At 42.5% G+C, this 17,761-nt stretch overlaps 1 protein-coding gene across 1 annotated transcript in view; it reads right to left on the bottom strand.

The window, feature by feature from the left end:
* Positions 1 to 17,761, bottom strand: part of Ku80 (X-ray repair cross-complementing protein 5 Ku80) — a 239,485-nt gene that overhangs the window by 209,928 nt on the left and 11,796 nt on the right. The window contains exon 2 of the mRNA XM_080283853.1: positions 15,543 to 15,650. Within this exon, the coding sequence (XP_080139979.1) occupies positions 15,543 to 15,650 (108 nt within the window). The remainder of the gene's footprint in view (positions 1 to 15,542; positions 15,651 to 17,761) is intronic.

The following is a 17,761-nucleotide window of genomic DNA, read 5'->3' as shown; positions in this document are numbered from 1 at the left end:
TCATATGGCGAGCATGAATAAACTACCCTATAAAATACATCGCTGGGCTGAAGGGATTATAATAAGCGGATTATCAGTTCCCTAGCCTGACTCTTCCCACTTCTACTTCCTTAACTACACCCACACCAAACTCTCACCTACACCTTAGGATTCTGGTCGTTTCGGCCGTAACGTCCAAAATGGCAAACGATTTTACAACCTAACCTAACAAATTTGGACGTTATGGCCTAAATGATCCCCATTGCCGATCATGAGAGCTTTGCTTAGGCAGCAGAGATGCAGAGAGTGAACATTGTCAATCATTCTGATCGCTTCGTCTGCTAAGAATACAGCAGAAATGGCGGACGCTGATATGAATGCCCGTCAGGCACTGCTATTTCAGATATTGCATCAGTTATGCTACTCAGTGAATTTTATCCTATTTTCATAACAAAATACTGTAATTGGGTGTGCCCTGAGTTGCATACACATTGCTAAAGTACTTCACTTGGCTGAAAAAGTGAAGCTGTAACTTCGTTAGCTTGCTAGAGTAGGGTGTACGCTAGACACTAAACTGCTAAGTTGCTAAACCGCTAAACCCCTTGACGGTATTGGCCAGTTGAGCTGAAAACAATCCCGTGAATGCTTTGTGTTCTTGAACTTGCATGTTTTAATATCTGCTGCATATATACACTCACAAAATGTCACAAAAGTAACTGACCTAATTAGGGTTACTGAATTTCCATACGTGACGAAAGTCATGTTTTGATGACTTCGCAGTTTCACTAGCCAGCATCTCTCCAGCATGATTGCTTTGCTAGTTAGTGAATGGATGGCAAGCAAAGTGGTCATGATTGCCTTTCAGAAGGTTAGCAGACAGTTCACCAGTGAGCACGTTAGCTTGCTAGAGTAGGGTGTACGCTAGACACTAAACTGCTAAGTTGCTAAACCGCTAAACCCCTTAATGGTATTGGCCAGTTGAGTTGAAAACAAACCGTGAATGCTTTGTGTTTTTGAACTTGTGTGTTTTAATATCTGCTGCATATATACACTCACAAAATGTCACAAAAGTAACTGACCTAATTAGGGTTACTGTATTTCCATACGTGACGAAAGTCTGTTTTGATGACTTGGCAGTTTCACTAGCCAGCATCTCTCCAGTATGATTGCTTTGCTCGTTAGTGAATGGATGGCAAGCAAAGTGGTCATGATTGCCTTTCAGAAGGTTAGCAGACAGTTCACCAGTGATCATGTACGTTAGCTTGCTGGAATAGTGCGGATGCTAAACTGTTAAATTGCTAAACCGCTAAATATCTTCACAATGTTAGCCAGTTGAGCTGTAAACAAACCGCGAAAGTTTTGTGTTTCTGATCTCGGGTGTTTCTTAAATCTGCTGCATATACACACTAGTGTATATTATTTTTAAAAATAAAATCAAGTCTGCATACTGTAGAAAACACCTGTGGTTGCTAAGCATTGAGATGATCATCTTTATAAGAGTTTCTTCTAAGTGAAGCCTAACTAACCTGCCTTAGTCTAACGTGCAGGACGCATGGGGATATTTTAAGGTAACTTTGAGACAAAAAAGTGCGTCTTATATGCCGCGAAATACGGTATTTACGTAGTGAGTGAACTTGCTGTGACTGTTGTTTCAACTCGTACTGTGTTTTTTCTACTTACATAATACTTTTCTAATAACATTATACACTTTTCAACTTTATAGAACTGTTTTGAGATAATTTCAGGCCTTACGTAAATATATAGCATAATCTATCTATCTATTGCCAGACGCTTCAATCCTGTTTGGGGTGGCCACAAACAAATCGCCTCCAAGTCGCCCTGTACCCCGCCATTTCACTCCCCTGCTCCCAACTCACACCCCCCTCTCTCATATACCTCTCCACCCCATCTCTCCATCTCATCCTCGGCCTCCCCCTCCCTCTTTCCCCCTCCACCTCACTCACATACACTCTCTTCGTCAGTCTTTCACCTTCCATCCTCTCCACATGGCCAAACCACCTCAGTGTGTTCCTCATAACGCTTCCTATCACATCCATATCAACACCACAACGCTCCTTTATATCCTCATTCGTCAGCCTGTCTCTCCATGTGACTCCACAGGCTCCTCTTAAATAACTCATTTCCACTGCTCTCACTCTTGACTTGTGTCCTTCCAACAACGTCCAGGCTTCACTTCCGTACGTTAGAGTTGGTATCACAATACTGTCATGTAGTAACTTTTTCACTTCCATGCTCACTTCCCTGTTTCTTATCACTGCACACACGGTGAAGTCACTATGACTACTATTTCAACTTACAACCTATTTTTGTACTTATATAATAATTCTCCACTAACATTGCACATGTTTACACTTGATCTAATTGAAATCACATAATTTCAGAACTTACGATGCAACTGAGCGTCATATTAGCGAGTATTTACACAGGGAGTGTTATCGCGATATCATTTGTTTCATCTTACACTAGTATTCAACTTATAAAATACCTTACTACTAACATTACAACAAATTCCACTTTATATAATTCCTATCGCATACTTACTGACCAGAATGTGGGTGTACTCGTGACATCAATTATTACAACTTTTTTTTTTTTTTTTTTATGCGAGGAAGAAGGAACCAAAGGCCATGAGCCCGCAGTAACAGTTCCCTCCAAGAGAAAAACAAAATACAATATAGAGCCAAATTCAAGATCCGATCATTTTGAGATACCTGGACACACTGCGTTTGAAAGACTGGAGATCATAGGCAGCAGGAAATACAGACAGAGGGAGACAGTTCCAGAGCTGACCTGTTGCATAAATGAAAGACTGGGAGTAACGGTTAACTCTTGCATTAGAGAGTTGGACAGAAAAAGGATGAGAGTTTGCTGCCAGACGGGTGCTACGCGCCTGTCGTAGAGGTGGAGGAATGCAAGCAGACAGTTCAGAGGAGCAGGACCATTAAAGTAGCAATAGAAAAGAGATAAAGATGCAACAGTGCGGCAAAGAGACAGAGGTTGAAGGGAGTCAGTAAGAGGAGGAGAGTTAATGAGACGAAAAGCCTTTGACTCCACCCTATTGAGAAGAGCTGTATGTGGGGAGCCTCCCCACACATGAGAGTTGTACTCCACACAGGGGCGGATAAAACCCCTGTATAGAGTCAACAATTGCGCAGGGGTAAAGAAAGAGCGGAGTCGGCTTAGCACACCCAATCTCTTGGAAGCAGATTTTACAAGAGATGTAATATGATCTTTCCAAGATAAGCCCCAAGTAAATGAAACCCCAAGCATGTTCGAGGATGATGCAGGATTAAGCTGACTATTATTAAACATTAGTGGGTATACCTGTGGAAGATTTTGTCGGGTTGATAGGTGTAAGAACTGAGTCTTAGATGCATTAAAGACAACCATATTATTTTTACCCCAGTCAGAGATACGAGCCAAGTCAGACATTAGGTGTGCCATAGCCTCATCCCTTGTTTCTTGAAGTAACTGTTGAGATGGGAACCGAATGGAAAGGTGAAGGGTGGAGTCATCAGCGTATGAGTGGATAGGGTTAGATGTACAGCTTAGAAGATCATTGATGAATAACAGGAAGAGAGTTGGTGATAGCACAGAGCCCTGAGGAACACCACTGTTGATAGATTTAGGAGAAGAACGATGAAGGCACAGATAGAAGGATAGAAACCGTAGGAGGGCAGTTTGGAAATTAAAGATTTATGCCAGACTCGATCGAAAGCCTTTGAGATGTCAAGTGCAATGGCAAAGCTTTCGCCAAAGTCCCGAAAGGAGGATGACCAGGAGTCTGAAAGGTAGGTGAGAAGATCGCCAGTGGAGCGTCCCTGACGGAACCCATACTGACGATCGGAAAGAAGGTTGTGATAGGAAAGATGCCTTAAAATTTTTCTATTAAGAATTGACTTGAAAACTTTTGAAATACAGGACGTTAAAGCAATTGGACGATAGTTGGAGGGTTGGGAGTGGTCACCCTTCTTTGGGACTGGCTGAATGAAAGCAAACTTCCAGCAAGAAGGAAAGGTACAAGTTGACAGACAAAGACGAAAGAGTTTGCCTAGGCAGGGTGTCAGCACAGAAGCACAGTTCTTGAGAACAACAGGAGGGACCCCATCAGGCCCATATGCCTTGTTAGTACTGAGGCCAGTGATGGCAGAAAATACATCAACTGAAGAAATTTTAATGTCAGCCATGAGGAAGACAGAGGAGGGAAGTGTTGGAGGAACAGCACCGGAATCGTCTAAGGTAGAATTGGAGGAGAAAGTCTGCGCGAAGAGATCTGCTTTATCAGTAGAAGAAATAGCTACAGAACCATCAGAGTAGAAAAGAGGAGGGAAGGATGATGAGGTAAAGTTGTTAGAAAGATTTTTGGCAAGATGCCAGAAGGAGCGGGAAGAATTCGAGTTGGAGAGTTGAGAGCATTTAGTATGGATGAAATTATTTTTAGTAGAGCGAAGAACAGACTTAGCATGATTCCGGGCAGAAACGTAAAGATGATGAGATTCAGGGGTGGCTTGGCACCGGTACCTTTTGTAGGCCCTCTCCTTGTTGCGGACAGCATTAGAACAAGCGTGATTAAAACAAGGCTTTCTTGCGTTAGTCAAAGGATATGAGAAAGGAATGTATGCTTCCATGCCCAAGAGAATAACCTCCGTAATGCGTGAGGCACACTCAGATGGCTCACAGCCATGGAAGCAATAATCATTCCAGGGAAAATCAAAGAAGTACTGCCTGAGGGCCTCCCAGTCTGCGGCTCCAAAATGCCACAGATGACGTTTCCCTGGAGGGTCCACAGGCCGTACCGGAGTGATAGGACAGGTTAAGGTAATAAGGTTGTGATCGGAGGAGCCCAACGGAGAGAAAAGATTAACAGAGTAAGCAGAAGGATTAGTTGTGAGGAAGAGGTCAAGTATGTTGGAGCTCTCTCCAAGGCAGTCAGGGATACGGGTAGGGTGCTGTACAAGCTGCTCTAGGTCATTAAGGATAGAAAAGATGTAGGCTTGTTCACCAGGTGGATCCATGAAAAGAAGAGGAGAGCCAAAGGTGGTGGTGAACATTGAAATCTCCAAGAATGGAGATTTCAGAGAAAGGAGAAATGGATAGAATGTGTTCCATCGTAGAAGTAAGATAGTCGAAGAATTTTTGATAGTCAGTAGAATTAGGGGATAAGTAAACAGCACAGATATATTTAGTCAGAGAATGACAGGAAAGCCGAAGCCAGAGTGTGGAGAATTCAGGAGAATCAAGTTCAGGAACACGAGAGCAAGATAAGTCGTTGCGTATATATACACAACAGCCACCTTTGGCTTTGAAATGAGTATAGAGAAAGTAGGAGGATACAGAAAAGGGTTTGCTGTCAGTTGCCTCAGACAGCTGAGTCTCCGTTAGAAAAAGAAGGTGAGGTTTAGAGGAGGAGAGGTGGTGCTCAACAGAGCGAAAGTTAGAGGAAAGGCCGCGAATGTTGCAGAAATGAAGAAGAAGAGAGTCAGACAGTGGTTCCAGGCACCTTGAGTCGTCACCGGAAGAGGGGCAGATGGTGGGGGCATTTATGGTCCCCCCCCCCGGGGACTCCGAGGCTCGACAAAACGACGCCATTTTTGGTAAATTTTGAATAGGAAGTGTAGTGTGTACTGTGCATGTAGTTTGGTGAAGATAGTTAGAGAAATTTGTACTGGAGAGCATGCTGGCCTACTCTCTGTGTAACTGAGACACTGACAAAGTTCAGCAAAGGGGGATGGTCAGGAACGTCCTGAGGGCTGATGAAACGGGAGCTCCAGCACTCCCTGTCATCAGCTTTCCATCCACCTCGGGAGTACTGCCCTGCTCGACTGGTGCTACAGTCTACTCCTCTGATGCTACAGTCTACTTACACTATTGTTCAACTTATACGTTTTATTCATGCTAACATTACACCCGTTTCCACTTTATATTCTTGCTATCACATATTTACTGACCAGAGTGTTATACTGAGCATCATATTTTCGCAGATTTACACAGTGGGTGTACTCATGACATCAATTATTACAACTTACACTATTTTTCAACTTATACGTTTTATTCATGCTAACATTACACCCGTTTCCACTTTATATTCTTGCTATCACATATTTACTGACGAGAGTGTTATACTGAGCGTCATATTTTCGCAGATTTATACAGTGGGTGTAGTTTTCATATCACTTCGTTCAACTTACACCATTTCTCAACTTATACAGTAGTTTTCATATCACTTCGTTCAACTTACACCATTTCTCAACTTATACATTACTTTTCTGCAAACATTACACCCGTTTCAAGTTTATATAAGACTTGGCACATACTGACTGGCCTTACCATTATACTGAGCATCATATCGCCATCCCCACACAGTTTCAGTAGTAAGTTATGGTACTCTCTGAAACATGGCTGAAGGCACAACGCAACATTGGTGGTGGAGGGGAGGTGGAGAGCGGCGCCTTTCATCACTCGCACTTCTCTTCCCTCTCCCTTTTCCTTTACCCTTTCCCTTCCCTTTCCTTCCTTTCCCCACATCCTGGGGCTGTGTGGAGGAAGTTTGGGAATATTGTATGGCGAAAGACGTGCTGGGGAGTGGCTCCACCTCCTCTCCCCTAGGCCTACGTGCACCACGTGCTCGTGCTGCCTCCCTCACACCACTTCCCTTTCACCCCGCACTCCCACCACACCACTTTCGCCTTCCCCAGACAAAACACTAGGCCATACTTTATTTGCCTTCTCGCCCCACCTTCTGATCCTCAGGGTGAGATTTTTTCCTTCCCCAACCACGAGGCAACATCACGTCCTAAGCCGCCGTCATCGTCATCGTCCTCATCCTCGTCCTCATCAGAATCTCTCTCTAGGGGATGGAGAGAGGTCCATGCAGGTGTTTTGGGTGCAGGCTGGCCTTCCCTTGCCTTACGATAAGTGACATACCGCTTTTTCTGGGGCGAAGGGACCTCCTCATCACTGCTTGTTATTTCCTCCTCAGGCTGCACATAATCTCAATCCACCACATCATCATTAAGTGGAGAATCACTATCTCCAGTGAAGGCATCCAGGGCGGATTGTATTTCGTCGTCTGAGAGACCTTTACGCGCCATGTCTGACCTGGGTCACTGCTAACAGGTGAGTGACCGAGACAAGGGCAAGTGCAGGTCACGCGGGGTCTGGGACGCTGCTCGCCTGGGGGCAGGTAGGGGAGGCTTGGGTACGTGGGCCAAATCGAAAATCTCGCGTGAATTTTAAAAATTGTGGAAATTATGAACCTTGCAATTGCAGGACGTTGAAGTATGTCAACGGGATTGGCAGTGACATAACGTGAGGACGTGGAAGTACGTCGACGGGACGCCGCGGGTTAAGAGAAATCATCCAGGAAGAAAGGGAAATGAACAAGATAAAATTGGAAGAAAATGTAGTGAAAATACTGAAGAAAAAAGAGAAAATAGTGAGAGAAAATGTAAAAAGGAACAGATGCGTGGTAATATTTGGAAACAGGGAGGAAGAAAAGGTTAGATCTGCGAGACTCGAGAGACACGAACCTGGTGAGAGGAATATTAGGCAAGATTGATCCCGAAGGAGACAAGTGGATAAAAGAAATTGAGGAAGTAAGGAAGATAGGGCCTTATAAGAAAGGGGAAACAAGACCAATGAGAGTAAAGTGGTCAGCAGAAAGTGTAGTAGTTGATATACTTAAAGTGACCTGGAAATTAAGCAAAGAGGCAGGGATGCAAAATATTATAATAAGAAAAGATTTGAATGAAGAAGAAAGAGAAGTTTTAAAATCATTGAAGGAACAAGTAAAGGAAAAAAATGATAAGAGGACAGAGAAAGAATGTAATACTTTTTTTTGGAGAATGATGGATATGAAAGTAAGGAAGTGGTATTTAAGGAAATAGAAGTGAAGGAAACTAAGGGGGATGGCTATGAAAGATCAGAAATTGAGGAAGTGGTACTGACGGAGAGAAGGAGAGAAGGGGGTATAAAAGACATCAAAAATAATTTGAAGGTGATATATACTAATGTTGATGGTTTAATATCGGAAAGGCTTGAAATTAACGACTTCTTGAGAGAACATGAACCTGATGTCATGTGCTTTGTAGAGACCAAGTTACGAGAAGATATTGATGTTCATTTAGGAGATGGTAAATACAAACTGTGGAGAAAAGACAGAAAAGAAAAAACGGGAGGAGGAGTGATGATAGCAGTGATGAACAACATACCTGTAAATGTAAATACCGTGGAAATGGGAGAAGGCAGGGCTGAAGTGATATATGTGAAATTAGAAACTGGAGAGAATGTTAAGAGAGATATGGCGGTAGTGTATGTTCCCCCTAAGATGAGAGCATGGAATGAAGACGAATACCAGATGTTGTCAGATATGGCTAGCTATTTACAAAAAATAACTGAGAAAAGCAATAATATAATTTTGGTGGGTGACTTGAACTGTAAAGAGGTGAACTGGGAGGAATGGTACTCAGGAAGCGGTGAGGATTCGTGAGGCACTATGTTATTAAATATAATAATGAATAATGTGATGACGCAATGGGTCAAAGAAGAGACACGGTTCCAAGGTGAGGACACACCAGCAAGGTTAGATTTACTGTTTACCAAAGAACCCGATGTAATAGAATCACTGAAATATTTCTGTCCTACAGGAAAAAGTGATCATGTGGTCACTGAGTTCCAGATGGTAATAGGGAATGTCGAGCCAAGAGACGAGCGTCATAGACAGGGAAGATACAACTTTGGGAAGCAAATTTTACAGGACTGAGAAACTTTTTTGAAAATGCGGATTGGAGAAAATTCAGAGAAACAAGAGAGATACAGACGAAGTGAGATCTCTTTCTAGACCTCTATAATTTGGGAGTGGAAAAATTTGTACCAAGAGTAAGAGGGAACGAAAACAGGAAAAAGGAGTGGTTTAACAGAAGGTGTATGATAGCAAAAAGAGAGAGAGATAAGGCGTGGAACAACTGGAGAAAGAGAGGTAACAACAGAACAAAGGAAGAATATAAAAGAATTAGAAATGAATTCACAAGAATACGTAGAGAAGAAGAAAGGAATTTTGAAAAAGGTACAATAGACAAATGCAAGGATGAACCCAAACTGTTTTATAGATTTGTTAATGGCAAACTGAAAGAAAAGGAAGGAATCACCAAACTGAAAGTAAAAGGAGAGGTGTATAAAGATGCAGCAATGCAAGCTGAAATAATGAACAAATGTTTCCAATCGGTTTTCACTAATGAAAAAGAGTTTGTGGAAGGGGAGGGAGTGATTAGAAATGTACCGGTGATAAAAGATATAAAAGTGGAGGTACAGGAAGTGTATAAATTACTGGAAACTCAAGATGTAAGGAAAGCCCCAGGACCTGATGGAATCTCTAATTGGGTACTGAAGGAATGCAGAGAACAACTGGTGGATAAAATTCACAGTTTAATCGTGTGTTCTCTGGAAGAGGGGAAAGTGCCACAAGAATGGAAGAGGGCAAATGTGGTACCAATTTATAAGGGAGGAAACAGGGAAGAACCCCTGAATTATAGATCAGTGTCTCTAACCAGCATGGTCGCAAAATCGTGCGAGGGAATCCTGAAAGACAGATGGATAAAATGTCTAGAAGAGATTAATATTTTGGCTGAATGTCAGTTTGGATTCAGAAGTGGAAGGTCATGTGCTTCTAACTTGTTGAGCTTTTACTCAAGAGCAATTGACGTGGTACAGGAGAGAAATGGTTGGGTGGACTGTGTGTACTTAGAGAAGGCCTTTGACAAGGTACCTCATAAGAGACTAATGTGGAAACTAGAATGTATAGGAGGACTGAAGGGGAAACTTCTGGAATGGATGAGAGACTTTTTGAGAGACAGACAAATGAGGACAGTAATAAAGGATAGGATGTCTGGATGGAGGGAAGGAACAAGTGAAGTCTCTCAAGGCTCGGTGTTGGCACCAGTAATGTTCCTGATTTACGTAAATGATATGGTAGATGGAGTGAACAGTTATGCATGTCTGTTTGCTGATGAAGTAAAGATCTTGAGGAAGGCAGTGGTTGAGGATGATTGTAAAATGCTGCAGGAGGAACTGGATAGGATACATGATTGGAGCTGGACATGGGAAATGAAATTTAATGTAAAGAAATGTAAAATATTGGAAATGGGTAAAAGTACCAGAAGGCCATCACTGAATTATTTGTTGGGTAATGAATTAATCACAAAAAGGAGAGAAGAGAAAGATTTGGGAGTGCTGGTCCAAGATAGTTTGTCACCAGAAAAGCACATTAACAAGATAGTTGGAGAGACTTATAAACTCTTGACTAATATAAAAGTAGCATTTCATTATATGGATGAGGAGATGATGAAAAAATTGATAGTGGCCATGATCCGCCCCAGGTTACAATATGCAGCGGTAGTGTGGTTCCCACACAAAAAGAGAGATATAAACAAGACTGAGAGAATACAAAGAACAGCAACCAAGATGGTCCCCAGTCTGGCAGATCTGTCATAAAGAGAGAGGCTGGAAAAGCTGGGTTTGCCTTCCTTAGAGGAAAGGAGAAAGAGGAGAGACATGATTGCAGTGTTCAGGACCATGGTGGGAGTAGATAAAACTGACAAAGAAGATTTGTTTTTATGGGATAAGAGAGCAACAAGAGGACACAGAATGAAATTGAAAAAATCAAGCTGCTTGAAGGATATCAAGAAATACAGCTTTCCTTACAGAAGTATAGACTTTTGGAATAACCTGGACAAAGAGATCGTCCAGTCTAAAAACTTAACCCTAGTTCAGTAGCGTTGTCCGGGATTCCGAATTTAGGCCTACTTTGCATTGTGGAGGAGACACTCCAAGGCCTACGGCGCTCAGCTGCCATGACATTTCAGTTTGTACTCTGTCCTGTGTGTGTGAGGTGTGTTCGTGTTGCTCCCATTTTTTTCTCCTCTGCTGTAGCCAATTGTCCGGTATTCCGTACAACGTTTTTAAAATAGGACCTTGTGAGTATGCCTACGAAACATATCATGTAATGTGTCGAATTTTGTCTAGGGAGGCTGGAGCATATCGGGGGATGTCAGGACTTCATGGGTGGCACAAGTCATCACCATCAGGCAACACTGTGGCTGGCGGTGGTGAAAAGATTACAAGGATGCAGCACTGTTTGTCATTTTTACACATTTTTTGTTTTATTTTTTTTTATAATGTTGTTTTAGTTAAATACATTTAGTTCATAGTTCCTAGAGTTAAGATTAGCATCTAATTCAAGTGAAAATTTTTAAAAATAAACTGTACCATTCCTATATGTATATTTCTACCCCCAAAGTTTGTCCGGGATTCCGGATATCGCTAGTAGGCACATGATGCTGACAGCGCTACTATTCAAGGGTTAAACGAGTTTAAAGCTAAATTTGACTTATTAAGAAACAGCGACGGAAACCCATGAGCATAGCATATTTCGTGTATATCACAATTAGGTATATTAGGTAAATACATAAGTACTGTATTTGGAATGACTTAGACGAAAAGGTGGTGTAGGAGAAAAACATTCATGTGTGTAAAGGTAGACTTGATAAATGTGGATATGGAGACAGGACAACATGAGCATTGCTCAATTCCTGTATACTACAAATAGGTAAATACACACACAAACACACAAAATACTTGGTGTAACATACATCAATGTCATTTAAACAACACATCACAAACATTAAAAATAAATTAACACCAAAACTCAATGTCCTACAGTCACTTGCCCTTACAACATTTGGACACAACAAAGAAACAACCATCCATCCATCCATCATCCAATCCTACATTGCCCCATGAGGAGCGTAGGAGCCCAGGGCTAGGCAGTTGGTCCTGACATTTAAGATAAGAGTGAGTATACACAGTATATATGTTCAGTGATGAATTATGCAAAGCCCTGCTTGGGCTTCTAACCTCACTAAAACACACCGGAACACCCTACAGAACATGGCCCTGAAAATAATCACAGATTGCACAGCTACTACACCTACAGACCACCAACATCATGAGACCAAAGCCCTCAAAGTCAATGATCATCTAGACTTGCGAGGCACACAAATTCTTGCCACAGTCTCCTCAAACCCACGCCATCCACTACACTACATGGCAGCACATCCACACACACCAAGGAACACCAAAACAACACCCAGCACACAATATCATACACAAATACAGGCATACCCCAGTTCAATGATGTAATTGGTTTGGTAAAACCCCATCATCAGGTGGGGTATCGTATATCAGGGTACTTTTAACATGTAATGTGGAGTGTTTACCAGCCTTGGGTTTCCCCCCAAACAAGCCCAAAACCCACCTAAATGAGCCCCAAAACTAGTTTAAAGTCAATCTAAATGGCCTAACAGCTGTCAAGGAAGCTAACCTATGCCTAACACCTGTAAATAACTCACTAAAACCAACAAATAAAATCTGAAAATCGTCAAATGTCTGGAAAAAATCAAGCTTAGTAAACTGTACCCCAAAACAACAATATTCACCCCACCTAAGGCTAAAACACATTAATCTAAGTCTAAAAACAGTTTATAAATCAACCTAAACACAATTTTAGTCTAAATTATAATCAAAATTGGTAAAAATCAAAACCCATCGTTAAACTGGGCTTTGGCCATTGTTAGGCGTGGTATGGTGGTATTTCTACCCCCATCGTTAGGATGGGGTATCACATCTAGGGGTATTGTATATCAAGGTATTACTGTACTGTCAGCTCTCCCCCCTCAAACTAGCTTCCAGAAGCATATCCATGCTCAAAGCACTCACCACTCCATTCAGTTGCTCAAAGACAACACACAGCTGCATGCACAGCCTCCTGATATTCACTCTTCTGAATCCTACCTCCCTCACGAGGACAGGGTCCACCTGGGCAGGCAGAGACGTGGGCATCATCCAGCCCTCTTGAGTTATCAGAAGTAGCTGTCCAGGATGCAACACAGTATCCCATATTATGAAGCACATTATGGAAGACTGCATTGCATACAATAGCCTGCGCCAACAACATAACATACACTCCTTCAGTGCTCTGTGGGAAAGCCCGGTCACGGCCGTGGCCTTCCTTAGGGACTCGGGACTGTTTGGCCAGACTACCTATGGAAAACTACAACTACTGCTACAATGTGGCTGGGGCAAGCACGTATAGGGTGTGGGTCGGGCTTGGGTCATGAAACCTGAGCAACAAACAACAAATGCACAATGCACAGGTTGTAAACAAGCACAAACATCTGGAAATCAGATAATTAAAACACACACACACTGTTTTTCTTCCACAACTGAGTGATATCAAGTTATTACTCAATACGGAGAAATTCAAAAGCTTGTGTTACTGTGAAACTGTTCCTTGCTGTCTTAAATCACAATTCTACTGTATAGTATACAATATGAACACTGTCCCTGCTTGTTGGTGTTGAACCGTCCCTATGTCGCTTGATGACCACCAAGGCTCAGTGTCTCACCAGGGTCTGAGAGAATGCAGCGGTCAATGTTCCAGAAGTGCCTTTTAAAATTTTCCTTACGTGTGCTTCGCAACTGATTCTCATCATTCTTGGATGATGTTTGGAACATCAAAGTTTGGGTTTTAAGACTGAACTGTCCTATATGTCAACCTCATACCAGTCAATACTCAAATAATGAAAAAATGTTCATTTACAGGGACCTAACTGTACATGGTACACTCATAAAAAGTTGGGGCAGGAGGTCGAGTTTCTTCCTCTGGCCTATTTTAGCTGAATTTTATGTTTACTGAGAGTTTGTCGGTAAAAAACTTACACACTTTTGTCATAAAAGTACAGAAAGCACTATGGTATCTTGACACTAAGGTTCCTGACTCTCCCTCATCTGAACGAAATCATTTGGTGTTAGCCAAATGAAAATACAGTGGCAAAGGTGGTCTGACAATGAGGTGGTTACCATAATGAAGACTGAACAGCAAACTCTTTCTAAACCAGATCAACTGGGGGGATGCCCAATCTGATTGCCAATAATTTGGTAAGTATGATGGTTCCATCATGAAACAGATTTCAAGCACATATTGTAATGGAAAATAAATGAGTAAAACAGCATATTCTAGAACCAAACCTGACAACTATATCTATTTTACACTAAACTGACCCTTAATTTCAAGCCCTTGTCATAGCACTTCTTCATGGCTGGCCCACGTGGATGGGAAAAACAGCTGCCATCACTGGTAACTGAGTTGTAAGACATCCCCCAAACAGGAAATGATCTGGTAGGTCTACATCATACCCCCCAGGTAATGGATGGCACATGTTAAGTGCAAAAAAGTGCCTGGTGTGCCTAGAGATGTCAGGTACCGGTAGGTCAATGTGGTTTTCCCCATTTACCAGATGGCATCCGATATGTACGACAGTTTGTCCAGGGGTTCCCAAAGTATTCGTTAAATCTGAGATCCGGTCTGGCAGGGTACAGTAAAGTGGGGGTTTACTGTACAGTACTCTCTCCATTATCCGGACAGCCATTACCCAGACAATCCATAAACCAGACACTGTTATCTGGGAGTTCAAAACCATTATTCATACATTTTTTCATAAAATCCAGACAAAATGCTTGAAGTCGGGAAACAATTATGGCTGCATGAGCATTTTCGAGCCCATCCAGGCAGGAATAACCCAGTTACGCTGCCCTGTCTGGCTGGGTAGTTCGCCCAGCGACAGCTAAAGACCCCCTCAGCCATTCTCAGTTGCCACACAGCAACATTGAAGTAAACATCTCCTCTCAGACAGTTGTTATGGCAGCACACATGGTGGCTTTTGTGGTTGTTTCCTACCTGCTTCAGGCCCTAATATTCCTTGCATGCCTCTTCCTAGGGTATGTGATAATGATCCCTTCACCTGGGTAAAGGAAGTCGATATTGAAGACTGTAGAGAAGCAGGAGGTTCTGGATAAGACTGATACAGGATGGTTGAATCATGAATGTTGACTCTGATTTTATTGTAGCTTACTGTACTGTACCATGATGCTGTAGCTTGATTTTTTCTCTCTTTTACCATGATTTTATTTCATTCTACCATTTGGTTTGTGTGCCCACTGCATTTTTCTTGTGTGGCCTTTTTTTTTTTTTTTTTTTTTTTTTTTAATCACTGCAGGGTATGGTCCTGCAGTGGTGACTGCTTGTCTATGGTTGATGGGTCTGCTTGACCATGGTAACTGCTGGGCTGTGGTTTATAGGGATGCCTGACCAGACAGAGCAGTGTTAAACAACAGGAGCAAGTGTTGTATGATGTACCACAGTGGCCTTTTACATGGGCTTTCAAAGTTATGGACGAAGGGAGGTCATGTGAGTAGTCCATTATCCGGATGGAGTCATTAACCGGACATGCCTTTGTCTCTATTATGTCGGATAATCGAGGGATTGCTGTAATAACACTCCTGGCTCCTATACTCACACTCAACCAAATAAAATCATCTAGTCTTAGTGAAAAAAAATAAAAGAGTTGACTTCATCACAGCTACAAAATCCTATCCAGTAATATAAATGAAATGGCACATATTTTTCACAAAGAGAACAAAAAATGTACCTTCCGCTGCAAGATGTTGATGAGGCACTTCTTTGACTGGACGAAAAATGTGTTGGATGTTCCTGCTCTCACACCCAGTCCAACATCCATCACAACAACAATACCCTCCTGTATGGGACAGGCAGGGAGAATTATTTGAGGGGGCAGGGGGAGAGATGTGAAAATGAGCAGATTCACAGGGGGAATTATATGAAAAAAAATAATAATAATAATAATAATAATTATAATAATAACTAAAAAGTGCTCAGAGAATGCATACCTTACCTCCACCAATGCCACTGCCATTAAAAAAGATCCAGATCTGGATCCGCCCCCAAATTTAATCAATTCTTTATTGGCCCATGGCCCACCTTTCCACAAAAGTTCATTGAAATTCTTTTAGAACCTTTGGAGTTATTGTGTGGGATACTCCAGACCCAGATCCAGATCTGCCCTAAAATTTAATAACTTCTTTGTTGGCCCATGGCCCACTCTTCAATGAAATTTCATCAAAACCCATTCATAACTTTTTTAGTAATCCCGGATTCCAATCCCTGGATACAGGTTCTGGATTCAGATCTGCCTCCAAATCTAGTCAATTCTTTCTTGGTCCATGGCACATCTTTCCACAAAATTTCATTGAAATTCATGGCGAACTTTTGGGGATGCTATATTGTGCGGTAAATTCTGGATCCAGATCTGGCCCAAACTTTAATAATTTATTCCTTGGTCCATGGCCCACCCTTCCACAATATTTCATCAAAATCCATTCATAACCTTTTGAATAATCCTGCTAACAGCCAGCCAGGCAGACAAACCAACAGGGGGTAAAACATAACCTCCCTGGTGGGAAAAAAAAAAAAAAGCAAATTCTTTAAACACAGATGGATCTATACAGGATTTGCACCGACATTACTGGGGTTGGGGGTAAAACATAACCTCCCTGTGGCAGGGGGGACACAGCCTGGCCACACTATGGGGTGGTACTACTACTCTGCGGCCAGGTTGTGTTAGGAAGAATACTGCCACCGTATTCCCTGCGTGTCGTAAAAGGCGACTAAAAGGGGAGGGGTGAGGGGACTAGGGACCCCCTCCTCTGTTTTTTAGTTCCTAAAAAGAGACAGGCCAGAGAAAGGGATGGGGGATGGAGTTATCCCCGTACCCTGAAGATTGGGTCTATGAATGTGCGTGGATGTAGTACAATTGAGGCTAAAAGGGAGGAGATTGGGAGAATGTTTGTGAGAAGAAAGTTGGATGTGTTAGCTTTGAGTGAAACGAAGATGAAAGGGAAGGGGGAGTCTATGTTTGGAAGTGTGAATGGAAGATTGTCAGGTGTTGATAGAGGAAGGGCAAGAGAAGGTGTGGCCTTGTTAGTGAGTCCGAAAGTACAGCAATGTGTGACTGAATGGAAGAAGGTGTCATCGAGACTGATGTGGGTGAAAGCGAAATCTGAACGTGAGTTGTGGGTGTTTGTGAGTGCATATGGGCCTGGTAGTGAAAGGGATGAAGAAGAGAGGGAGTCTTTCTGGAATAATGTTGATGAGTGTCTGCAGAGTTTTGGAGCGAATGTGAATGTGGTAATGATGGGAGATCTGAATGCTAGAGTGGGAAATGTAGCAGTTGAAGGTGTAGTTGGTATGCATGGTGTACCTGGAAGAAATGAAAATGGGGAACGAATGACAGCGATGTGTGCTGAGCGAGAGATGGTGATTGGGAATACGCTGTTTGAGAAGAAAGATATTTATAAGTATACATGGGTAAGACAGGAGGGTGGAAGGGTTGTTGATAGAGCTTTAATGGACTATGTGGTTGTGTTTAGGAATGTAATAGGAAGATTGTTGGATGCGAGAGTTCTGAGAGGGGAGGGTGGAGGTATGTCTGACCACTACCTGGTGGAGGGAAAGTTAAGAGTAGGTAAGAGATGGGTGAGAGCTAGGAGGGTTAGGTGTGGCAGGGAGGTTTTGAAAGTGAGTGAGTTGGATAAAAGAGAGAAAAAGATAGAGTATCAGGAGAAATTGAAAGATGAGTGGAACGCAGTGATAGATCGGGAAAATGGCAGCGTGGAGGAGGAATGGCAGTTGTTTAAGAGTGCTGTGGTGGGGCATGCAGAAGAGCTGTGTGGTGTGAGACGTGTGGGTGGTGGTGTAAGAAAAGGAAGTGAATGGTGGTGCGAGGAAGTAAGTATGGCTGTGGCTGAGAAGAGACGTGCATATGAAGTGTGGCTGCAGAGGAAGGATGAG

The sequence above is a fragment of the Coenobita brevimanus genome, chromosome 98, assembly GCF_032717465.1.
Source record: "Coenobita brevimanus isolate Jiangsu-jjx chromosome 98, ASM3271746v2, whole genome shotgun sequence".
Lineage (NCBI taxonomy): Eukaryota > Metazoa > Arthropoda > Malacostraca > Decapoda > Coenobitidae > Coenobita > Coenobita brevimanus.
The sequence above is the reverse complement of the archived record's forward strand: the minus strand, read 5'-3'. Positions and strand labels throughout refer to the sequence as shown.